Here is a 26,630-nt window from a genome sequence, read left to right as displayed (position 1 = left end):
ATATTATGATCCCTTTTAAAACAGCATAGTTCTTGTTCATTAATATCCAGAAATGAAGTCTGAGTGGAAATAAAATACAGAGCACACTATTGTCCAGAATTTATTGTCAAATAATAGAAAGTTCAGATTAATCGTACAGGTGCAAAGCAGCAAGAGTTAGACTACATTGCAATTCCAAAATCCCTGATATTATAAAACTGGTACAGTTTCACACCTGAGAAATCTTCATGAGGCACCATGGTTAAAGTCTGGACATTGGTCAGAACAAGTCATACAGAGATCCAAGTCATACATAGACCAACACCCATACAAACAGAAAACAGTTGTGCATGTTGTTGAAGTTCCTCACCAACCCAAAAGGCCATCATGTACAATATATGACTATATATAGTACACAATCTTTGGCAATACAGTATGAGCCTGTAAGGCAAGTGTGTATATTAGCTTTTCAATGGAACTATTTTGTTCGTTCACAGCGACATAAGGCCTTCAATGTGCAAGACTCCTTCTCATTGGACGTGATCAATGCCAGCATGAACTGGAACGCATGTGGATGAGAATGAATTTTATAGAATAAAAAAAAAAATGTATTCAAAACCTTAAAGCTTGGACAACTGAAAACAGAAAAAACGCTAAGAAATACATCAGTGCAAGAAATCCCACCACATTTCTTTTTTTTTTTTAAATACACAAAAATGTAAATATGCACAAAAAGCCAACACTCATTATTGACAATAACTCAGCTAGACAGTCAAGGAGAACAAGCTGGGGGGGAATCGCTTGTAAACTTTTCAGGCACAGTCAGTGTGTAAACTGCACTTCATACTGTGCAAAGTACCTGAAGATTTGCGTGCGGCTCGCTTTTACGTACATGTATAAAAATATATATTAAAAAAAGATTTGGCCCGCCACCATTCCTCTGCTTACAACAGCAGAGTAAAAGAAAATCACCCTGGTTAAAGGTCCAATGCAGATGTTTTTATCTCAATATCATTTATTTTTTGGGTAACAATTAAGTACATTACTGTGATTGTTTAATTAAAATGGTCAAAAATAACCAAAAATAGCTTCTTAGCAAAGGGCAATTTCTCAAGCAAGGATTTTGCTAAGAGTGAGGGGACTGATTTTGCAGTTATTGGCAGAAAGGTTTGGAACTTTCTTATTGGTCTATTAACTAATTTACTGCATGGTGACATCACCATAGAGAACTAAAATTCCGTCCCACCAAAACAGGCTGTAGTTTCAGGCGGTCTTTTCAAACAGCTCTTACACTAAAAGGGCATTATCATTTTCACAGTATTATTCCAACCTCAGTGTGGAAATGTATATAAAACACAGGAAGAAAATCACATTTGACTGCACTTGGCCTTTAAAGACTTCTCGGCAATTACTGAGAGCAGAGTCTTTATTTATTTTTGTTCCAGACACTTTGTTAGAGCTGCCATTTTGGTTAGAGACGTTATCGCTGAACCACTTCATTCAAAAGACGTGTCATACTACGTCAATATGGACTCCAAGGAAGAAATCCGTTAGCCTTAACATACAAAAAGGATCCTCCAAAAACACACGCGTGAATCATTCGACACCACTAACTAATGGACAGAGTCTGGGGTAGTCAGAGTGGTTGTATGGTAGTTCTATGGTCAGCTTCCATTCTCCATTCGTTCCTACGGGGCTCTTCTTAGTCGCTCTTCAGCCCGTCGCTCTTCCCGTTGCTCTGGTTGGCCAGCTCCCTCAGCTTTCTCCTCCTCAGGTAGCCAGTACGCTGGGCTCGGTTCATTCTTGCCCCAAAGTAGATGACCAGGTTGATGGGCACCAGGACAGTGGTCAGCCAGCCCTGAGGACACACAGAGGACAAAGGTCAGAGGTTAGTTGGCACTCAGTGTGGACATATACACATTGAGGACAAATTCACTATTCAGTGATGTGAAACTGATTGATCATATCAGTTCTACACATCACATTTCTTAAACGGAATGCTCTGCACCAAATGGAGGAAAACTAACTGAAAAAGGGAGGGAGTACATTGGGTGTGTTCAGTTAGGGGGGCTTTCACACCAAATTGGTTTGATTCAGTTTCCAGAACTCTGGTGCATTTAACCCCTTAGTTAGCTTCGTTTGGACTGGTATAAATGCTAATCGGCACTTGGGAGCGCACTAAACAACGCACTGTGGTTCACTCAAAAAGGGTGGTCTCTGGCTCGGTCTGATTCAATTCGTACCGTGGTGCGGTTCGCTGCAGGGGAGAACACAGTCCGGATCAAACACAGGAAAATAACCAGAGTTCACCATTATTATTGGTTGTTTGACGGCAAGCATTTGATGAAATGCATGCAGCATCATATAACTTGAGATCTGAAACATTATGTGAGTAGCAGCGCATTTATGAGTGCATCCGATGCAGGTTAGGGGAGACGAGGGCTATACAGTAGGTTACGGAATATAGCCCATTCACGTCGCAGTTATAACAGCTATTGCGCAGTTTGCTCCTGCATGTTGTTGGAAGACCAAAGTGAAAATAATATGAAGTTTGGGACACAGTATGATTGAAGTGATACTGTAAATGGATTTAACTTGATAATTTTTGACCAATAAACAAATGACTTGCACGGACATGTGGTTTTGTTTAGGAATTTTTGTTTGTTTGACATTTTGCAATGTGAAACCAGCCAGACCAAAAAAAAAAAAAAACTAATGTAACAAATAGTCTAGCTCTGATTCGAACTATAGCTAAAAATTGTGTGAAAACGCCCTTAGAGACGAAGCCCATAGCAAACAGTTGCAAAACTTTCTGCAAAAAAAAAAAACTTTACTCCAAACCGAAAACGTTTTGCAACGTAAACAAGTTTTTCTTGGACAAATTCAGATAAGTCCCTCACAGTTGTTTTGTTTGTGTCGTTTGGCTTCCATTTAGTTCCTAGTGAATACACCCCTGGATTTGTCCAACAAGACATTAGTTTTTCGGTTTCAAACAAAACCAAAAAGGGGAGATGAGCGGTGGGTCCGTACCATGACTGCGTGGGGGAAGTAGCCGTTGGTCTGGTCCTGCAGTCCGATGGTTGTCAGCTCAGCCGCCACATAGCGCTCCGGGGTGGGCTTGTCCAGTGTGGGCTTCCTGATACGGGTCATCTTGGTCGCCACAAAGAAGGGCAGCACGCTCTGGAGGACAGACAGGTTAGCTTAAAAATGAAACAATGTATAATATACAGCAAATGTATCCACGTTAAAGATGAGTTACTTCAACAGGTCACAAGGAGTTAAACAAAGAACAGCCTTGTAGCGTGAGCCATAAAAAGGGAGGCATGACTGTATGGTGCGGTACTGTGCTGAGGATCAGTCCGCAAGAAGAAGCCATACTAGCTACCTTTGTGGAACTGTCAGAGGTCATAAGAACCGGAAAGCAACTAGTAGCTAACGGGACCATGTTCAGTACACAGACGTTGTGGAACGTTGCAGATAAATGCCAGAGAAGCATGTTTGTTCTACATAATACAAGTCTATCTGAACGTTGGCCCACATTGTGTCCTGCTGAAAGTGGCCCAGGTGAACAGGATGAGTGTTCTCACCTGGACAATGATTCCCTTTGCCTTGTACTCCTCCTGAAGTCCCCGGGAGAAGAAGTCCACAAAAGCCTAAAGGAGAGAAGAGATATTGACCATTATTACCACTTCCCCTACTGAACTCCAGCTGTAAGAATGGGATAACCAAAAAACACAGCTTTGCTAATAATACTCATTTTCCATCATTTCTATATGTAACAAATCGTACTATGGAAAATGTGTAGAGTATGGAGGATGGATGGGCACCACAGGAGGTTGGTGGCACCTTAATTGGGGAGGACAGGCTCGTGGTGATGCCTGGAGTGGAATGGTATCAAATACATCAAAACACATGGTTTCCATGTGTTTGATGCCATGCCATTCGCTCCGTTCTGAACATTATTATGAGCCGTCCTCCCCTCAGCAGCCTCCTGTGATGGGCACCAATAACTTTTTTGTATAGTGCTTTTCAATACAAGTAACAAAGTGCTTCACATCATGATATAATACAATAAACCAACAACAATGCTCAATTGTCTTACACAGAATTTGAGTTGTGGAAGTACAGAGATCAGGGTAGAGAAGTAGTTCGCTCTTGCATCTTTAACAGCAACATTGTAACTTCATCATATCCTTAATTATCTCATAGAATAGTTGATGTTCGCAGGTCTTCCATTTACGTTCAGCATTTCTATGTTACTTTTTAAAGCACGAGTGTGGTCATTTAACCAGGATGAGACACTGGCAGACAATTTGTTTTATTAGTTACAGTACCAGTCAAACGTTTGGACACACCTACTCATTCCAGGGTGGTTCTTTATTTGTACTATTTTCTACATTGTAGAATAATAGTGAAGACATCAAAACTATGAAATAACATATGGAATCATGTAGTAACCAAAAAAATGTGTTAAACAAATCAAAATATATTTTATATTTGAGATTCTTCAAATAGCCACCCTTTGCCTTGACAGCTTTGCACACTCCCGGTTCCAACCATTGTGTGTCTTTGTGAGATGCAGAGTAGGTGAACGGACGCTCTCTGCATGTGTGGTTCCTACCATGAAGCATGGAGGAGGAGGTGTTATGGTGTGGGGGTGCTTTGCTGGTGACACTGTCAGTGATTTATTTAGAATTTAAAAAGGCACACTTAACCAGCATGGCTACCACAGCATTTTGTAGCGATACACCATCACATCTGGTTTGGCAAAGCGTGGCTACTTTGAAGAATCTCAAATATATTTTAATTTGTTTAACACTTTTTTGGTTACTACAAGATCACGTGTTATTTCATAGTTTGTCTTCACTATTACTCTACAATGTAGAAAATAGTAAAAATAAAGAACCCTTGAATGAGTAGGTGTCCAAACTTTTGACTGGTACTGTATATCTGGTACCTAGAAAGGCAGTATGAGGGTTTGCGCTCAGGCTAGAATGAAAAGGCAGCCGGTGCGTGGGAGAGAAAATATCTGTGGAGTTCAAAAAGTACTAGCACTCAAAACCATGAAAATGAATAACCCAAGGAGGCCGAGATGCAAAAATACTATTAATTTAATCCATGCTCGAAAGAATACAAAATTGAAAGTGCTATATAAAAATAAAGGAACAGAGCATACGTGTCGGCCTTATGCCTTCATAAGTGCTGTAATATCTGGTGCCACAGAGTCTAAAGTCGTTGAAACCGTTCACCAAATCATCAGTGTGAAGATAAACAGGATCAATGGTAGGGGACAGAAAAGCATTCATACATTTACTAGCAGTTGTGGAGTTACTGATGCAATGTATATAAAGTGTGTATATTTAGAATGTATAACCGTGTGTGTGTGTATGTGTGGAGGTCTACCATTGGCACTTGCCTTGGAAGAGGAGTACACAGTCAGAAGAGGGACGGGGTACATGCCACTGGCAGAGGAAATGTTGAGGACCACACCTTTGGACCTGAAACACAAAAACCAAAGTGAATTACGAGTTTTTCTTTCTGCCACGGAGTGCCAAAAGAGCCTCCTGTCCGTCACAAAAGAGTCCAAGCAGCCTAGTGCCACTGTAGACTGCCATACACACTACATCAGTCGCTGTGCGGGTTGCCATGGTAGCGGCTTGCTCACGCAGTTAGCACCCCGGTTGCTGCAGTGAAAACGGGGTTGGATAGCCCCTCACATGGCACTAAATGTGCCCCGCCTTTCCATTGGTGCAGAGATCCCATGTGATTCATCAGAGCCAAATCGGAAGAGGGTGCACTTCGTGTGAATTGAAAAGCAGCTGGTCAAAATGGGGAACAAAGGGGATAGAAAGGAGGAGGGGAGTTGGAGCTGGGTAGAAGGGCATCCTCTGTATAACACTGTTGAACTCATGTCCTAAACACATGAAACCTATGTCTTCATATCATGGTCATTCTAATGGAGAACATTTAGGCTTTTCTAATGTAGGTTCCAGCATTAGAATAGCCTGGGTGCCAGCCTGTTCCCTTATGAAAAGGAATCGCAAGCAGTGGGATGATAGCTAAACAGACTGGTACCAGGATAGTATTAGAAGGGAGGGCGTAAAAAAAATAAAAAAACTCAGGTTGACAAAGGATTTGATTTAGCATCTGTAGTTTTACAGCGCAGCATTGTCATGTGGATGAGCGTGTAAAACCCATTTAAAAAGAACTGCATCCGAGACAAACTTGAACAGACTATCAATAGCATCAAATAAAAGTTAATTAATAAATGTGGCAATAGCACTCAAAGAGAACAAACTCACCTCTGAACCATTCTGGGCAGAACTAGACGAGTCATCTGAAAAGGGAGCAGGGAACGAGAAAAGGTAAACTCCTGAGCAACAGGTCAATTACCTGACAAAACAGCATGGTCAGGAATCACACTGGCTGTGCCATACACCGTACATATGAAAAAGAGACCATATGGGACACAACTACATGTTACATTTTATACAAATATTCAACTTCCAGACAAATTGCCATTTCAATGGACGATAACGTGATCTATAAAAAAAATACTGTGAATGCCAAGGGAATTAAGTCATACAGGACCAGCGAGGAAGTTTACATTACCGCTACAGATTTACCCCAGTGGCATTATGGGAGGTGTATGGCACATTGGTACATTTCAGCCGCGTGGGAGGCAAGGCGAGCGAGAGAAAGAGAGCGAAAGCGGGGGAAGAAATGGTAGTGCGTGGGTGGTGAACACAGACAGCGTTGGTGTAGTTCACCGTTGCTCTGGGAACCGCTGGGAAACTGCAGGTTGCATGGCAGCAACAGTGGAGGAGAAGGGGAAGTGTGAAACACGGACGCCCATCGACATGCCATCTGTGCCAGTGTATGGTCAATATGTTGCACAACTAAACACCCTGCTGCAAAGAAACCACTACTTTGCCTCGGACAGACAACGTGCACACAATCTGTACAATAAGCACTGAAAAACTAGATGAATATCTATGGTATAGATACATGCATAGAGCTGCCCCATGGTATAGATGTATACACGCATAGAACTGCTACAGAAGCAAGATAACTATTACCTGGCAAACAGAGGTCATGTTGACGTTGATCATGTTGGTGATGAACTAGAATGAAGAAAAATAACAATTAGCTTTTTACACCTACTCTACCCTCTTAACTCCAAAAGGCAAGTGAGTCCCTTCTGTTAGCTACTGCTAAAGTACAGTACAGATAGGAACTTTGGCTATGTTAAACAGGCAGCCCCATTCTGATATTTTGCCCAATTACTGGCAAAAAATCTGATCTGATTGTTCGAAAGACCAATTCGTAAATACATTTTACTGAATTCAGCTGCCTGTGTAAAACGCAGCCTAATTGACACAATTGGTTTACAAGCATTTCGCTATACCTGCAATAACACCTGCAAAACATGTGTATGTGACCAATAAAATTTGAAGAGGTCTCAAGTAACCAATGGTGACCCTGTGCTTCACTCAACAGAATTAACTCAAGAACAACTCACGTTGTCCAGGTCAGGAATATGCAGGAAGTACTCAGGGTAGGGATAGGAGATCCCCACATTATTCACTGTTGAATAAAATAGAAGACAATGAGACCATTGTTACTGCAAATAATAAAATTAAAACTGGTGGCTTTACACTTCCGAACCACCAGGAGGCAGCAGGACCTTACAAATGAGAGCCAGGCGTTCATAACATGTTGTTTTTAGAAAAGAGCCATACAACCGCACCTTAAACTGGAAGAGCAAGCCAAGCAGCACATGAACTTATGGGCTCTCTCACAAAGAACAATGTATTACCTGAATGTGACATTGTCACACCCCAAGAATGTGGACAGACATCTTTCTCTACTAACACATACTAATACAACTCCTGAGGTACTTTTGAATAAAAAAAATAAAAACACTATTAGGAGTCTTATTATAAATGACACCACTGCCTCAAAAGCTTACCACTTGTATTGCTTTAGCCTAGTGTTGCCCAGGTAACTCCAGGGTTAGAACTCAAGACTGACAGACAGTAAGCAAAACGCTAACATGCATGCCACACCACATTGTCAGTCTGTTCTGGTGCTGGGAATATAGAAATGTAAAAACAATGACAAAATCACCCACACACCTCTGCACGACTGTCGTCAAATAAAAGCCCAACGGCAAAAGTGTGCGTGCACGCAAGCGTCGTTTATCAGTGTTGATTATGAGACCGATGACAGTATGTGGTTTGTGGGGACAGTGTACAAAACATTAGGAACACCTGCTCTTTCCATGACAGACTGACCAGGTGAAAGCTATGATCCCTTATTGATGTGACTTGTTAAATCCACTTCAAAATCAGTGTAGATGAAGGGGAGAAGACCGGTTAAAGAAGGATTTTTAAGCCTCGAGGCAATTGAGACATGGATTGTGTATGTGTGCCATTCAGAGGGTGAATGGGCAAGACAAAATATTTAACGGGGTATGGTAGTAGGTGCCAGGCGCACCGGTTTGAGTGTGTCAAGAACTGCAACGCTGCTGGGTTTTTCACACTCAACAGTTTCCCGTGTATCAAGAATGGTTCACCAACCAAAGGACATCCAGCCAACTTGACACAACTGTGGCAAGCATTGGTGTCAACATGGGCCAGCATCTCTGTGGAACGCTTTCGATGCCTTGTAGAGTCCATGCCCTGACGAATTGAGGCTGTTCTGAGGGCAAAAAGGGGTGCAACTCAATATTAGGAAGGTGTTCCTAAAGTTTTGTACACTCAGTGTAGAGAGACAGGATAATGTAGTGTGCAGACATGTGGTATACAGAGCCAAACGGTGAGGAAGGCGAGACCAAAGGAACACCTACCCAGCACTCCGATATCCAGTCCAGCCAGTCCAGCCTCGATCTTAGGGTAGATGTCCGACAGGCCAAAGTCCACAGCGATGGTCCTGGTCTCCACCTTGTACTGGTCCTCTGTGGACAGGAGGAAAATAGAGTTGGGTTAATCACACACGGTTGCCCCATCGAACACCAAAGATGCCATTGAAAATTAACAGTGAAAATACACAACTTTCCTCTTCTCAAACAGGAGAGGGTGCTGTGTACCAACAAATAACCCTGAAAACTCCTGTCCCTCTCCTTCCCTTGACATGCCTGCTGCAATTAGCATGTATAAGACTTGTTTGTCTGATGGGCAAGCCGGTAAATTCCGAGGAAAATTCCCAGGATGTGCCAGTCACAGAGAGGGATACGCAGGCAGGAGTGACCACTGCTGGATAGGGGTGACATTTTCACAAAAGAGGAGAGAGAGAAGTCTTGTGGGCTGGAATATCCCCATGAACCGACACACTATATTCATGAAGCTATATTTAGCTGGTGCCATTGAGAATTTTTTAAAATTAATAAAGGGTCCAAGACTGAGGGGGAAAGAGTTGGAGTTGGTCACAGGGTTGGTATGGGGAGTCGGGCTACCAGATTAGGTAGGTTTGGGTTGCCAGGGGTTTGGAACATTGAGCCCTGCTCGTGACTACCCATCACCCCCCTCTGTGAACCGTCGGCACGACAGGGGAAATTGCACCCAAGGTGACGGCTTAGGAGAACAGAATCCAGTCGCTTTTACAGTGGCATCATCGGAAGGCCAGAATGTATAAGAATAGGGTGTAATTTTCCAAAATAAAGGACCATCCATTAAAACGCAGTGAGGAAACGACCACTGACTTATGCAACCAAACATACGATTTTGGTCATGCTCATTTAAAATAAAAAATCTCCCCTTTTGTCAGTGTGCTGGTATCTTTTCTGCATTCGATTTGTTTTATTCGGCATTTATTGCACAGCACTGAGAATCTTCAAAATCAACCAATATATACACCCAATTCCACACCCCAAAAAGGAACCTAAGGGCTATAAGGGAAAGGGGACAAACGGACATGCGTCAAGGCAGGCCTGCCCATACGGACATCCTCCTCTTCCAACACCCTACAGCTTTCCATCTGAAAGGCTTCCAGGCTTTCGCCGAGGTTTGTGTATGCCAATGTTCTGTAATGACGTACACAGGCTAGCCTTTAGCGAGGGCTGGGGAATCTTTTTACAGTGGCCATATCTTGTACATCAGCAGACGTAGAGACTTGGTTGACGAGGCACACACACTATACTCCACCCATTAGAATGTCCGACAGACAGTCAGAAAGGGGTACACACACTTACCAAGCTGCCTGGCGACATCATCCAGCTTGTCCTGGGAGCGACTGATGAGCATCATGGCGAACCCTTTACGAGCGAGCTGAAAGAGAAAGATGGATGAGTACACTAGAACACCGGTAAACCACAATCACTGAAAACTGTATTGAACCAGGGAACTCTACTGTTCTTTAAAATGGAGACTTAATGGTTCAATAGGAATCTAGTTGCACTGTTGCCTGGGCCAACTGTCTTGACTAAGCCTTCACTACTGCTCTAAAACACATGCATGGCCCATTGACAAGGGTGCTCCAACTCAACATGGAGCTGAGTGGTAGCCTTGTAACCACCACGCTCGTGTGTGGTCCTGTCCTTCTATCCTTGCGGGGACCTGAAATCCCCCAACGTCCCCACAAGGATAGTAAAACAAGGAAAATGATCCCGCGTGGGGACATTTCCCACAAGGACAATGGCTATTTTAAGCTTAGGGGTTAGGGTTACAATTAGGGTTAGGCGTAAGGGAAAATAGGATTTGGAATGGAAATTAATTTTAGGTCCCCACAAGGATAGAAAAACAAGAGTGCGTGCAAGGGCCCTTTTCCACAATAATAGGCCTGGAAGAGCCCTCCCTACCATGGCCTGTGCGTCATGGAGCTTTTCCCATGGAGGAAATTAAATAAATGAGGGGTCATGCAGGAAACTCACCTCCTCCGCATAGACTTTACCGATGCCGTCTGTGGCTCCCGTCACAACTGGAGAGAAAAAAAATAAAATAGAAAGTCAGTACTCATGGTTGCATGTTTCGTCACAATATTGTTTTAAACGTTTGTTTTGGACTGATGCCTGACTGAGCGTTCTACTCAATGCATCGTCAATAAGCGCTGATGAAGATTATCAAAAGTGCATTACTGTGGCTTGGCAATACAATGACATTCAAAAGGAGGAAAATTATTTGTAGGAAAACCTTTTGTCATTGATGTCACCAGATTGACTTTAGATGCCGTATAACGTTAGCTAGCTAAGATTGAGGGGAGGCCACTGGAATTTAGCTAGCTAACGTTAGCATTGCTAGCTATTTCTGACTAACTTTGCTAGCTAAAGACAACATTGCCATCTGTCTAAAGTAAATTTGACATGATAATGCTGGCAAAGTTGTTTCCTACTAAATATGACTACTTTAGCAATGTCATCGTATTTCCAGGCTCTATAGTGGAATTTTGACTAAACGGTAGTTAGCTTCCGTCAAGAATGACTGGGCTTATCACCACTTTAGGGCTCTATGAATAGGTTCTGTTTACATTTTGCAGCCTGGCTCCAAGTCACTATACACCACACCTGAAACAGTGTTGACTGCTAACATATAGTGGGGAATATACAATATTGGGGCTCCAACATATACAGTAACACAAGTGTCCTCATGCAATTCCTGTCAAGGCTTTCAAATAAAAAAAACTAATTGCAGAGAAAATTCCTGTCTTAGCCGAAATCATGACACGCCTTCATTTCTGGTCAGACTGCTTCTTTGGGTTATTGAAACAGCTCAGTACAGCAACAGAGTTGACAGTACTGTATCCTTCACGGGTGACTGGATAGAAAACGCGTCAAAAGAAAATCAGTGACAAAAGCAAATCAGTTAAGGAGACACACCCAACAATCTTGTTCGTCCATCGTCATGTGGATTAACTCACGTGTGGTACTGATTATTTTATTTTTTGGTCTAAATGTTAGCATTAAAGCTAAAACTACATTTTAAACAAGGCCTCTTGACAATGCTCTTTACAGTTGGCTGAAGAGATCATCTCTTGCAACCACTTTGCATGTCTCTAAAGACATTGGAGGGAAAATAGGATAGCTAGAGGTACAAGGAGTCCGGACGGATGTTCTTGTGGCATTCTCGGCTCTCCTCGCTTTGTCAAGACAAAACACAGCTATTTTTAGCCAGCTTCACCCCTATTCCATGCCTGACTGATCAACAGTCACACCTCTTGCTAACACTACCCAAAGCCACCCCCCCCCCAATCCACCTAATGCAGGATTTTTAGGGTGGGAAGCTAAGTGGGCACCAATGCTTACTATTCCCCCAGCACGAACCATTGTGCACTATGAATAGCACAGAGGAACCAATCCAGGGCTGATGAAAGATTCATACAGGCAGTAGCCATTCTCTAGCACCAAGCTGGAGGGGGGAACAAGGAGGGAGGGGAGGAGTGATGACGAACAAGGAGCACGAGAATGAGTGGAGGGAGGGAGAGAGGGATCCTAGGGGTAGCTAAAAATAGAAACGGAGAGAGGACAATAATGAGTGTAAGGAGGGAGAAGGGGTGAGAGCGAGAACACAGTCAAAAATGAAGAGAGAAGCGGATTCTGGTTATTTCCCCCCCATATCTTAAGAATGAAACGTTCCTTGGCAGAAAAGCCTCAATGGGCAAATGACTGCGTCGCACAAGGCTATCTGCAGAATCAGGTCGAGACTATAGAGAAGGAGATGGTGCACTCCCCTGCACAATGGGCTACACACATTGAGTATAGACAGACTAAAGACTACAGTATACCAACGCATCCCTCAAGTAGAAATGCCATATTGTGAGCTACTATAGATGGGAGCTGTATGCAGGATAGTGAGCCAAGCAGATGATCGTGAGATACAGTGCCTTGCAAAAGTATTCATCCCCCTTGGCTTTTTTCCTATTTTGTTGCATTACAACCTGTAATTTATATGGATTTTTATTTGGATTTCATGTAATGGACATACACAAAAGTCCAAATTGGTGAAGTGAAAAAAATAACTTGTTTCAAAAAATTCTAAAAAATAAATTACGGAAAAGTAGTGCGTGCATACGTGTTCACCCGCTTTGCTATGAAGGCCCTAAATAAGATCTGGTGCAACCAATTACATTCAGAAGTCACATAATTAGTTAAAAAGCCCACCTGTGTGCAATCTAAGTGTCACATGATCTCAGTATATACACACACACACACACACACACCCTGTTCTGAAAGGCCCCAGAGTCTGCACCACCACTAAGCAAGGGGCACCACCAAGCAAGCGGCACCATGAAGACCAAGGAGCTCTCCAAACAGGTCAGGGACAAAGTTGTGGAGAAGTACAGATCAGGGTTGGGTTATAAAAAAAATCTGAAACTTTGAACATCCCACAGAACACCATTAATTCCATTATTAAAAAATGGAAAGAATATGGCACCACAACAAACCTGCCAAAAGAGGGCCGCCCACCAAAACTCACAGACCAGGCAAGGAGGGCATTAATCAGAGAGGCAACAAAGAGACCAAAGATAACCCTGAAGGAGCTGCAAAGCTCCACAGCGGAGATTGGAGTATCTGTCCATAGGACCACTTTAAGCCGTACACTCCACAGAGCTGGGCTTTACGGAAGAGTGGCCAGAAAAAAGCCATTGTTTAAAGAACAAAATAAGCAAACACGTTTGGTGTTCGCAAAAAGGCATGTGGGAGACTCCCCAAAGGTACACTGGTCAGATGAGACAAAAATTAAGCTTTTTGGCCAACAAGGAAAACGCTATGTCTGGGGCAAACCCAACACCTCTCATCACCCCGAGAACACCATCCCCACAGTGAAGCATGGTGGCAGCATCATGCTGTGGGGATGTTTTTCCCCCATCGGCAGGGACTGGGAAACTGGTCAGAATTGAAGGAATGATGGATGGCGCTAAATACAGGGAAATTCTTGAGGGAAACCTGTTTCACGGTTCTATGGTTTATGTTCAAATGGCCGCAAACCGTTTTGTGAACGCAACCGCATAGGTTCATTATATGACAGGGGCAGTGTTTCATCAGGACTGGAAGTTCTTGCACTCAAGAACTCCTTGAACTCCCTCCCCACCCTTCTTCACCAGAGACTTAACCCTACTCAGCAACACATTCTCTTTGAGGGAACACCAACCGTATTGTCCCATGGATTGGTTGGCTGAACCGACAAAACGAGAAAGACTGAAACCAAAAGAACGGAATGGATGTAGGGGCGGTAGGAGAGGTTCTGAATCTGCACCGACCACATTCCACAGAGCTATTAACATGTGGAACGTCAAGGGTTTGCAACTCGCACTAAAAAAGTTTAAATATGCCTACGGAATCTCACGGGAACTGTAGGGTGTATGGATTTGTGCACGCACACACCTGTCAGGGGATGAGTCGTGTGTGTATGTACTCAGAGCATTACTGCTTACACACTTTCACCACTGTGTTTTCATGGCCACTAGATACTGTATTCACGTCGGAATAAAAAAAGAGGGGAGACTGAGGGATGGGAGGGGGGTATTCACAAGATAAGGTAGAAAGGGTGAGTGGGAGAGAGAAGGAAGTGTCATGTTCGCATATCACTCCCTCTGCCTACGGGAAAGATTAATAGGAGAGAGGAGATGAAGGGGCAATAGGAATTTTTGAACCCTGATTCCCCCCCACCAAAAAAAAGATTTGCTCAAGATCATTTCCTTGTAGATTATTAAATGTAGGACATTCTGATCTGCAAAACTGACTATGTACCCACTTAGCCCCTCCCTCCTGTAACTCCTGAATGGCTACACCGCTCCCTTACAGTATATAAAAGTACCATTCCCTCAATAAACTAATGTTGTCAAGGAGGGAAGGACAAATAATTTGTTGCAAGTGGATATCCTAATTCACCCTCACTGTATAGGTGGCATGTTAATGTGAGGTATGATAGAACGTCCAAAATTGCACACTATTATTCCCTATAAAGTGCACTACTTTTGACCAGGGCCCAATAGGACTCAAAAGTAGTGTACTATATAGGGAATAGGAGGCATCATCAGATGCCTCCACAGACTTGACTTCCTATCCCGTCACCCCCATTGCGTTGTGCTCTACACCTACAGTGCAGTCGGAAAGTATTCAAACCCCTTGACTTATTCCACATTGTTACGTTACAGCCTTCTTCTAAAATGGATTACATTTTCCCTCAAGCTACACACAATACCCCATAATAACAAAGCAAAAACATTGTATAAATTAGCACATTTATAAAATTAAAATAAAAAACTGAAATATCACATTTACATAAGCATTCAGACCCTTTACTCAGTACTTTGTTGAAGCACCTTTGGCAGCGATTACAGCCTCGAGTCTTCTTGTGTATGATGCTAGAAGCTTGGCACACCTGTATTTGGAGAGTTTCTGTCATTGTTTTCTGCAGATCCTCTCAATCTCTGTCAGGTTGGATGGAGAGTGTCGCTGCACAACTATTTTCAGGTCTCTCCAGAGATGTTCAAGTCCGGGCTCTTGCTGCTTTTTTAGCAAACTCCAAGCGGGCTGTCATGTGCCTTTTACTGAGGAGTGGCTTCCGTCTGGCCACTACCATAAAGGCCTGATTGGTGGAGTGCTGCAGAGATGGTTGTCCTTCTGTAAGGTTCTCCCATCTCCACAGAGGAACTTTTGAGCTCTGTCAGAGTGACCATCGGGTTCTTTGTCACCTCCCCGACCAAGGCCCTTCTCCCCCGATTGCTCAGTTTGGCCGGGCGGCCAGCTCTAGGAAGAGTCTTGGTGATTCCAAACTTCTTCCATTTAAGAATGATGGAGGCCACGGTGTTCTTGGGGGACCTTAAATGCTGCAGAAATGTCTTGGTACCCTTCCCTAGATCTGTGCCTCGACACAATCCTGTCTCGGAGCTCTACAGACAATTCCGTCGACCTCATGGCTTGGTTTTTGCTCTGTCAACTGTGGGACCTTATATAGACAGGTGCGTGCCTTTCCAAATCATGTCCAATTAATTGAATTTACCACATGTGGAGTGCAATCAAGTTGTAGATACATCTCAAGGATGATCAATGAAAACAAGGATGCACCTGAGCTCAATTTCAAAGGGTCTCCTAGCAAAGGGTCTGAATACTTATGTAAATAATGTTAGTTCATTTGTAATAAATTAGCAAAAAATTCTAAAATCGCTTCATTATTATGGGTATTGTGTGTAGATTGATGAGATTTTTTATGGAATCAATTTTAGAATAAGGCTGTAACGTGACAAAATGTAGAAAAAGGGAAGGGGTCTGAATACTTTGAGAACAACCAATGTTAAGACTTACATTTACTCATTCTAACCAAAATGTAATTCCTCCGAAATGCAACAAAAAAATATGTTGGTAAGATCATTCATATATACATATACACATATACACACACATACACACACACATATAATAGTGTAATAAATCGCACATCACCCATTCAGTCAACATATCCACCCATGGACTCAGAAAGGAACATTGTGTCCAAACTTCCCATTGTTAAACTTCAGTCACACACCACGATTTTAAAATTCCCCTCACGCGAGTCGAGCATTACGGTCGGTGATGCTCCACACAGAAAGGGGCTACGCAAGCAGGCACACAAGTGATACCACAGCGACTGGCGCTCCTCAACTGAGAGGATACGCACGCTAAGAAAGGTGTGGGGGAAGAGGGGAGGTGCGGTTACTGTGTGTCCATGGACACCTTTTTACTGTAGAATTGGAATGTATACTGAAAAAAAATAACAATTTCAAAGAGTTTACTGAGTTCATATAAAAGGAAAATCAGTCAATTGAAATAAATTCATTAGGCCCTATATGGATTTCAGATGACTGGGCAGGGGTGCAGCCATGGGTGGGCATAGGCCCACCAACTGGGGAGCCAGGCCCAGCCAAACAGAATGAGTTCTCCCCCCACAAAAGGGATTTATTACAGACAGAAATACTCCTCCCTCCGACGATCCCACAGGTGAAGCCGCCAGATGTAGAGGTCCTTGGCTGGCGCGGTTACACGTGGTCTGCGTTTGAGAGGCCGGTTGGACATACTGCCAAATTCTTTTTTTTTTTTAAACGACGTTCGAGGCAGCTTATGGTAGAACAATTAATATTCAATTCTCTGGCAACAGCTCTGGTGGACATTGCTGCAGTCAGCAGACCAATTGCACGCACCCGCAACACTTGAGACGTCTGTCATTGTGTTGTGTGACAAAAAATGCACATTTTAGAGTAGCCTTTCATTGTCCCAGCACAAGGTGCACCAGTGTAATGATCATGCTGTTTAAATCACATTCTTGATACGCCACACATCAGCTGGATGGATTATCTTGGCAAAGGACAAATGCTCACTAACAGGGATATAAATACATTTGTGCACAGAATGAGAGAAATAAGCTTTTTGTGCATATGGAACATTTGTTTAAATTATGCCCTGGTGGGTGGAGCCAGTTGCACTCAGTGCTCAACGTCACGTAGCCGAGCTAACTGCTGCATATTGACGTTCCCCCCTCCGACGCACAGTGGAGCTGTCCCTGCCTGCCGTCTGCTCAATATTCATATTGAGGGCTAAAGAAAGCAGCGCGAGGTAAAAATAGCAGCGAGGAACCGAGCGCAGCCTCGTCTGGATCTCGCCTGCCTGCCGCAATACCTGAATACCAACAAGAAAGGAATGGACACTGGAAAAGGGGAAAACACCTGCTATGGCTAAAAACGGGGTCTACACTCCGCAATGTATCCCAAAAGAAAAATATACATAACGACATTAGAGCAGTGCAATGATCCTTATTTTAGCATCCTATTGCTGCACAATGCACGGCTGTATAGAACACAGCGCTGTAGCTCCCGAAAAAAAAACTGTGCAAATCTAAATGTGTGCATAACTAAAAGTGGATCCCCGTCCCTCACTAAAGGCCCAATAACAGTCTTTGTGGAGAGGATGCGGTCCTCGTGTGGCCCCTTCTCCTTTCCTCAGGAGCCGTTACGTAATCTGTCCCCTCTTCCTCCTATCAACGAGCCAGCCCTCCCCTGCCAGAGAAAGTTGTGTGGTGGGGAGGCGGGCTGCAGTAGAAGATCCAACGTGCACGTCCACCATCCTCCACCCACCTCTTAAACACGTTGCTTTAAATAGCAGGAAGTCACATGGGCAAACAAACAGTCGACAACTACTGCTTGATTGGAGCCGAAAAAAAAGAAAAAAAAAAAGAAGTCTACTTCAGAGTCGCCCAGGACCGAATATAGCATCTATATTTGGGTACAGTGTGCAAAAATAGCCTCCCACAGTCACAGGCTTGTTCTTTTCCTTCATATCGCAACTTCTCTCTGTGGGGGATTATAACTTATTTTAAAAAGTATCAAATAAAGAAATGGAAGGAATTTATTTCAATGGACAATAAACTGTTGCAGATAGAAATTTGATGACCAGAAAAGGCTTTCCTTTGGAACAATGTAACTATGAATCCCTACACCATTCTAAAATGAAAGCCATGTGGTCATTCAATTTCTATCTGCAACAGTTGTTGTCCATTGCAACACTGCAATGTCACTTTACCTCCTGTGGCACCTGCCAATCATACAATTATTGTTACCATTGCAGTAGCATAACCGTAGAACTTTTCAATTGCAAATGGTGGCATGTTGCATAACAAAGTCTACATTATTGTAATGTTGCATGACAGAGTAGATTTGATATTGTAGTTATGAGGTCTAGATTCAGATTAAAAGTATGTTATCGATCACTACGTTAATGTTGTTACCTAACCTTATCTGCAAGACAAAATACCACTTTATAAAGTCTAGAGCCAGCATGTTTCTCTGCAGAGGGGTACCAAAGTGCTCTAGAGAGATTGCAGACACCTCGACAGGAGACAGAGCAGGAAAACCCAGTAGGACAGCATTATGATACTGAGACCAGAGCCCGAGACCAAAGCGCCATTTGGGACCCAGCCTATGTAGTGCACTAAATAGGGAGCCGTTTGGGACATACCCATGGGCTTCAGTTGAACCCTAACCCAACTCCCATCTTACGTACTCTTCCAATAAGGTCTTGGTTATCGAACATTGTGGAGACTTTTGAGACATGCCTCGTCGACAGTGTGCAAAGCTCTACAGTTAAGAGCTTTTGCCAAGGAGGAGGTAACCAATACCCCCAAACTCAACTGTAGAGCATTGCACAATGTCAATGCATGTCTTTAATCCTTCACTGACTACATTCTGCCAAACATATCCACAATGTTCTCAGACAACCAAGACATCATAGGAAGTGTGTGCAAGAGGAGAATTGGGTTAGGGTTCAGAGTTATTGCCTAGGAGGTAACTATTCCAATACCCCAAAACTCAACTGAAACAGATCATAAGCAATAAAGAAGTTGATTTATGGTGCAATACATAACAGGTGTCACCACATTGTGATGTGCATGTACTGACTTGACAATGCAACTGCACTGATGGAATCTGGTTCTGTGCATGTTGGGCTATCAAATCAACAACAAGACACTTATGTGCAGTCCTACGCAGTGAATAGTATTAATTTCACCCCATTACAACAACTATACTGCTAAGGTGGGCTCTCCTAACTTGGTGGAAATGTACTTCATACCCGTGTGCCTAAGCACTAACACCCTCCGTTCCTAACAAAGGTGGAATAAACGGACAAAAAGGAAACCGAATAGAGAGCAGGTTTGAGCCACTCATTCATACATGGACTGACTAAACGGAACAAGTTGACTGGAATATCCGGGGTTTTTTTTGTTGACAAAGTGCAAACGTGGGCTATTTAAAAAGGAAACATATGGAACTTCCTTTTCTAACAAATAAAGAAACACGAGTCGTGACAGTGGAGCGAGAAATAGAGGGGGGCTCACAGGGGGGAAACAAACAGATGGAAAGAAAGGGTAAGAAATGAATGAGAAATTGATAGGAAAAGATAGAATAATAGGAGATGGAGGATGGAGATAGGGTGGCTAGGGAAGGAGTGGTGGGGGCTTGAAATAAGGAGCTACAGCTTTCTCTACCCAGCAGCCCCAGCTGCAGCACGTGTCACAGCGCGTGTTCGTCACATGAAAGGCAACGCTGCGCTCGCCAACCCCCACTTTCTTTCAAACCCCCCGGCTTCACGCACACCATTCACAACACTAGGGGGAAGCACATTCACAAGCATAGCTTGGGCTGCTGACCCTTCCTCAGTAACAGGCACACATTTCATTCACATATGTGCATGTTCCTTACAATGAATGAAACACTGCACCTATTCATGACATATACACCAACTGATAACTTTCTTCAAAAGCAGAAAAAAACCTTTGCATTTCACCTTTAAAACAAGTTTCCCCTTTTAAAAAGATGCATTTCCGCGCATCCTTATGCTGTTGCCATCACATAGTCGCAACCAAATAAAAAAGGGTCCTTTAAGTTGCGTAAGAACTGATCAGTCTTCCATGTCACCCCTATGCTGTAACTCCTGAATGGCTCCACCCATCCCTTATATTATGTAACAGTACCATTTGCTGAATAAACTAATGTCATCAAGGAGGGGGGGTAGAAAGGGATGAGAGGAGTTAGAAGAGAGGTTGTGTGCCAAGGTGCATGTCAAATGCCCTGTGGAAGTCGCTGCCCATCAACGGATGAAATACACAGCAGAGAACCTAGTCTCCCTAATGTTGAATCAAATTTCAAAAACCTTTTCAAGAGCTACATCCTTGGAATAACCTTTCAAAGTCTCCAACACTACAGTCATCCATTCTATTAATAGATTTACAGAGGCAAAAACACCCCCCTAGAATCCTACTCCTTGGTTTGATCCACTCCCCTAGAAAGGAATTAGAAGCTTCTGTACTGCCCCCCTCCTACCCTACCCACACACACAATGATGTATAGCAACTGCAACAGACACTGGCATCCTTATGTAAGATGTGCTGCTCTGTGGGCTAATGAAGAGAGAGAGGGGGGGAGGGCGAGAGCAAGAGGGTAAGGGGAGAATTTCTACAAGACTGCGATAGGTTGAGTCTAGAAATAACTGCTTTACATGTCTCCTATTAAAAAGGTGATCGCTGAGCTCTATGAAAAGTATATTTATGCTACAGAATATTGAGGTCATTTCTAAAGCCTCAACTATTCATTTTTCAATACAAAAACATCACATTTTGGATATAAATATAATGTTATTTATATATGCGTAGTTCACTTGAATTTCATATCTATTGGATGACACTGCATACCACATAACTCGCTATAGTTAGTCTTTATCAAGAGCTTTAGTCTTGTACAGATAATGGGTAAGGCAGGAGTACAAGAGGGGATGCCGCCTTGACTCAAGGTGTATGACTCCAAACCTACCACCAGGGGGGGTCCCCTCCACTCAGGGAACACCACAGCCTCGCTGGAGCGTCCAAAGGAACGCCAGTAAAATCATTGCGTAGCTGGGTAAATGAAGTGTGTGCAAGAGATGCAGCCAATGTCCTAGCAGGCTACAGCAAGACACAGATGGAGGGTGAAAGAGGGGGCATAAAACTTAAAATGGAGATTTGAGAACATCTCCACTTCTCATGAATTTCTTCACTAGTGTAATTTTAGTAATACTCTCGGGCTGGTTTCCCAGAACCAGATTAAGCCTAGTCCTGGACAACAAAAAGTGTGCAATGGAAAATCATGCTTTAATAAATTTACTTTTAATCCGTCTGTCTGCATATTTCAAGACATGGCATTTGGGGGTGTAGTGAGATACCTGATGGGTTGGACGATTCTCTACTCATCACTCATCTTGAAAAAAAATGTATACTAAAAACTCGATAACAATCCGACATCATTAACACAACAGAAAAATCTAATGACTTATTTAAAATATTGAAAGTGCGTGGGCTACAGAGCGAAACAAAATGGAGCTGTTTCAGGCCATGTGGTGGAAAGTGATGCAGGCGCTGGAGATGGGGTTGTGCGCTAATGGTTCTGGGCAGGTGTGATGTAGTTCATGTTTGTATGGTCTTGTCGTTTGTATAGTTTATAAAATACGGACATTTTATACATACATTTACACACTACATTACCAAAAGTATGTGGACACCTGCTCATCGAACATCTCATTCCAAACTCATGGGCATTCATATGGAGTAGGTCCCCCCCTTTGCATCTATAACAGCCTCCACTCTTCTGGGAAGGCTTTCAACTAGATATTGGAACGTCGCTGCGAGGACTTGCTTCCATTCAGCCACAAGAGCATTAGTGAGGTCGGGTACTGATGTTGGGCAATTAGGACTGGCTCGCAGTCAGCGTTCCAATTCATCCCAAAGGTGTTCAATGGGGTTGTGATCAGGGCTCTCTGCAGGCCAGTCAAGTTCTCCCACACCGATCTCGTCAAACCATTTCTGTATGGACCTCGCTTTGTGCACAGCGGAATTGTCATGCTGAAACAGGAAAGGGCCTTCCCCAAACTGTTGCCACAAAGTTGGAAGCACAGAATTGTCTAGAAAGTCATTGTATGCTGTAGCTTTAAGATTTACCTTCACTGGAACTAAGGGGCCTAGCCCGAACCATGAAAAACACCCCCAGACCATTATTCCTCCTCCACCAAACTACACAGTTGGCACTATGCTGTCGGCAGGTAGCATTCTCCTGGCATCCGCCAAACCCATTTTCGTCCATCGGACTGCCAGATGGTAGAGTGATTCATCACTCCAGAGAACGCGTTTCCGCTGCTCCAGAGTCCAATGGCAGTGCGCTTTACACCACTCCAGCCGATGCTTGGCATTGTCATTGTGATCTTAGGCTTGTGTGCGGATGCTCGGCCATGGAAACCCATTTCATGAAGCTCCCGACGAACAGTTCTTGTGCCGATGTTGCTTCCAGAGGCAGTTTGGAACTCGGTAGTGAGTGTTGCAACCGAGGACAGACGATTTTTACGCTCTTCAGCACTCGGTGGCCCCATTCTGTGAGCTTGTGTGGACTACCACTTCGCGGCTGATCGGTTGTTGCGCCTAGATGTTTCCACTTCACAATAACAGCACTTACAGTTGACCGGGGCAGCTCTAGCAGGTCAGTTTGTCAAATTTCTGCCTTGTTGGAAAGGTGGCATCCTATGACGGTGCCACATTGAAAGTCACTGAGTTCTTCAGAAAGGCCATTCTACTGCCAATGTTTGTCTATGGAGATTGCATGGCTGTGTGCTCGATTTTATACACCCATCACCAACGGGTGTGGCTGAAAGAGCCGAATCCACTAATTTGAAGGGGTGTCCACATATATAATTTACAAAAGTGTACATACATATACACACACACTGCTTTTTAGTCCAGGACTTAGGTCCAGAGAAAGCAGCCCTTGAAGTAGAAGTTGGTCTAGGATAAGATTCTCAACCTTTAATCCAAACCTTAGCCATAGAGGGAGAAAACGTATCTGATACTGTATCAGTGGTTTGGGGCTACTTTTACCTACTCCAACCCAGCTACCACTACAGGCACACTGTTCTGACAGTGGCTTTGGGCAAGTGGAACTCGTCAGGCAAGATCTGTCACTTGTGTTAATAGCCAGGCCATGGGTGTTGCAATGGGAACTATGGGTTGAAACCTATGAGCTAAGTCAGCAAGCATGGCATCTTTTTCTAAAGATAGGCCCTCTGGTATACACGTTGCAATAATGTAATTCTATACTCTGTTGAAGATGCCAACAGACATAGGCCTACAATAACCTGAACAAAGATTTTGGTATGACAGCCATTAACAAGTAACCTGGTCCCAGATCTGTTTGTGTGGTTTAAACAATGACCATAGGAGTTGGCAAGACATCACAAACAGATGTGGGATTAGGCTATAGTGAACAGGCTGTAAAGTGACATGAGTGTGAGTGTGTGTGTGTGTTGTGCAACCTAGCTGCTAGACCTGTGCTTCAGGATCAGGAACCAGTTTCCCCATACCATGGCATATTGTCACCTCCAACTGTGCATACTAGGGACTGTCATTAGAAATGTATGTGAGAAGAGACTGGTCGGACTGGTACTCCTATGACTGTTGGTTTCAGGGTGAGCATGCATATTTCACACCACAAATTACAAAAATCTAGAAATACCAAGGTGGCACTTTAAACGAAAAATAGCCCCCCCACCACACAAAAAACATGAAATAAACCCAATTATTAGTTAGCTATTATGAATTATAATATTACAGTTTTGCCATTAGTATATAGTGACTTAGGCTAGTGGCAGCATGCCAAACCTCAATGTGCAACAATCAATGTGGAGATTGGCTCCAAGGGTTACATTCGAACGACCATACAACGTGAGAGCCATGACATGATTTCGGAAATGTGTCGCAATCTCTGACAAGGCAATGACCGATCACATAGCTAGAGCGCTGACGTACAGTGGTACCCCAAAGCATATAAACCGAGAGAATCAAACTATGCCATTACACATTCAAACAGCATTCTACCAATGCGACACGTTGGATTCCGTCATCTAACGCACATGGCATTCATTTTGTACCAAATGATAAAATCATCCAAACCCAGAAACAATTTTAAACGAGCGTCGTGATGCAGAGATAAAGATTTAGCTTTAAAACAATACACTGTGCATCATCGTTTTGGATAAGATAACATCTAGAGGATGGTATGGGGAGCTCGGCAAATTGCGCAGCAAGACGAGAACGCGCTTTTGCTCCAGACTCCGTAGTATTCTCGAAAGAGACTGGATAACTGGGTCAAGCGAGGCCAATGCTAGTCTCCGCATTATGCAAAGACACGATCCTAAAATGTCTGAATAGCGAATATACTTTTATTTGACCAGAATGGCGACAGAAACCCCTTGTTTGAACAACAAAACTTTTGAAACAAGAACACTGGATACGAAAGAGACCAAATACAGCTGGATGCTTAGAATGAGGGGAAAAAAACTACCATAAATCAATTTCAAGCTAATCCGATAAGAATATTGAAAAATTAAGATCAATCCATTTGATAACCATCTAGGTAGCCTATTAATTGAGTCAACAACAAAAAACACATGGCAACAATTTACGCATGACCAAAATATAGCCTGGGGTATATTATAAACTGTTGAATAACCTATGAAGTTAACATTAGAGAGAAATCTATATTTTGGTTAAATCCAAATATAGGTCACGTCTTACTTGGGCATATATATCATGTGGATGGGCTAATGTCGTTCAGTGTGCCGCTGGATGAATTCTCACCACATATTACCCATCTCTAAATGAGCGCACAACCTGCGCAATTTGGTTTGTGGTTCATCTATACTGGACATCTTTGTCCTTTCTAAAGGAGGGCGAAAAACTATGCTGGTTTGGAGTCTGGAACTTCAGTCATGGGTGCTGAAGTGCGGCTGTTGCAAACTGAAAAGCCAATTTAGCTAATAAGCGTGATCTTGTTAACCTGTTAGTGCGTTTACTCGATAGCCCTGTTACACAACTCTACTTTCTAAAGTCGTTGATACGTCAAATATAACGAGAACGCAGTATTTTCTGGATTTATAATAAAGTTTGCCTAAACATCCTAATTTTGACATTTTCTTGTCGAACTCAAGGCTTCTTGAGCAGCCTTCGTGACTTGTTTTTTTCCAGTAAGGAATTCATGTGACCAACTCACCTGCCCATTTGCCCAGTTTCGGCGAGAGCAACTGTCCATTTCCCAAGACCCAAATCCGAAAACCTTGGAGGAGTCGGTGGAGCACCCACAAAGATAGTGAGGCCACGGTGAATGCCCCGACCCAGAAGAGCGGCGTCTCGGCCATACGAAGCATGTCCTCCACGTTCAACGAATGCATGACAGCGGCTTTTCAGTGACTCTGTGGAGACCTCAAATTTAGGCAATGTGCTCTAATTTCAAGACACAATGTGCGAATCCCTTTATAAGGAGGTTGTAGCATCACACACTCCCATAACACTAGTCTATCCTGATTTAAACACACACCCACCACCTACTCTATAGCCTGCCTGCAAACCCACCTCCGCTCGTGATTGGTTATAACAGCTGTCTAACAATAGAAACTGCCCACGGTTTGGTGAATTTACATGTCAATCACCAAGACTCCATTCCCATTCATGCATTGGGCGAATTCGTTTTGCATGGCCCGGTGCTCCGGATAGACGTAGTTTGTACATTTTAGACTATTCCATTGGTCCTTAAGTGGACTCTCCACCGCCCTGGAGCACCGGGCCATGCAAAACGAATTTGCCCAATTTTCTATATGAAGGAGGGTGGCTAAAATGTGGTCGTAAGTGAGGAGCGATTGGGTGTACATTACGGCAACTTCTCTTCCGAGCCTTTCATTGGCTCTTGTTGAAACAGGTTTTTCAGTTTCAGTCAGGATTATGAAACCCTTCAAACCCACGCGTTAAAAAAAACTGCCCACACCACTTTATGAATGGAAGGATGCTCCGATTGGTCGAACAATCATCTATCCACCCGCCTCCCGGAGAGTTTTTGGAAAGACGTCATTCGATTATGAAATCAGCTTGCACCCTTCTAAACATGACTCATTCACCTATTTTAAGCACCCTGGTACCATTATATTGATAATTCCAACAAGTGATGGGACACACTACACCGATAAAGCTTAGACGCACCCTAAAACAGAACCAACCACTCGCGGCCGTTTTTCTTTTGCTTACATTTTATGAGCACAAGAGCGCCCAAGAGCACCTGTCCCCCCAAAAAACTACAAACTCCATATGGCCATTTCATTTTATTCCCATGATTCGCGAGACTGC

At 43.4% G+C, this 26,630-nt stretch overlaps 1 protein-coding gene across 1 annotated transcript; it reads right to left on the bottom strand.

The window, feature by feature from the left end:
• Positions 1 to 1,391: 1,391 nt before the first annotated feature.
• Positions 1,392 to 25,794, bottom strand: LOC121532128 (very-long-chain 3-oxoacyl-CoA reductase-A). Its single transcript, XM_041837843.1, has 11 exons — positions 25,507 to 25,794; positions 10,850 to 10,896; positions 10,172 to 10,247; positions 8,831 to 8,938; positions 7,502 to 7,566; positions 7,059 to 7,103; positions 6,282 to 6,316; positions 5,396 to 5,477; positions 3,567 to 3,632; positions 3,010 to 3,159; positions 1,392 to 1,837 (listed from the first exon to the last, which is right to left on the bottom strand). The coding sequence occupies exons 1-11, from the start codon at positions 25,682 to 25,684 to the stop codon at positions 1,682 to 1,684; spliced, it is 1,008 nt and encodes a 335-aa protein (XP_041693777.1). The 5' UTR covers positions 25,685 to 25,794; the 3' UTR covers positions 1,392 to 1,681.
• Positions 25,795 to 26,630: the final 836 nt, after the last annotated feature.

Source organism: Coregonus clupeaformis, chromosome 19, assembly GCF_020615455.1.
Source record: "Coregonus clupeaformis isolate EN_2021a chromosome 19, ASM2061545v1, whole genome shotgun sequence".
Taxonomy (NCBI): Eukaryota; Metazoa; Chordata; class Actinopteri; order Salmoniformes; family Salmonidae; genus Coregonus; species Coregonus clupeaformis.
This window is presented reverse-complemented; position numbering and strand designations above follow the sequence as displayed.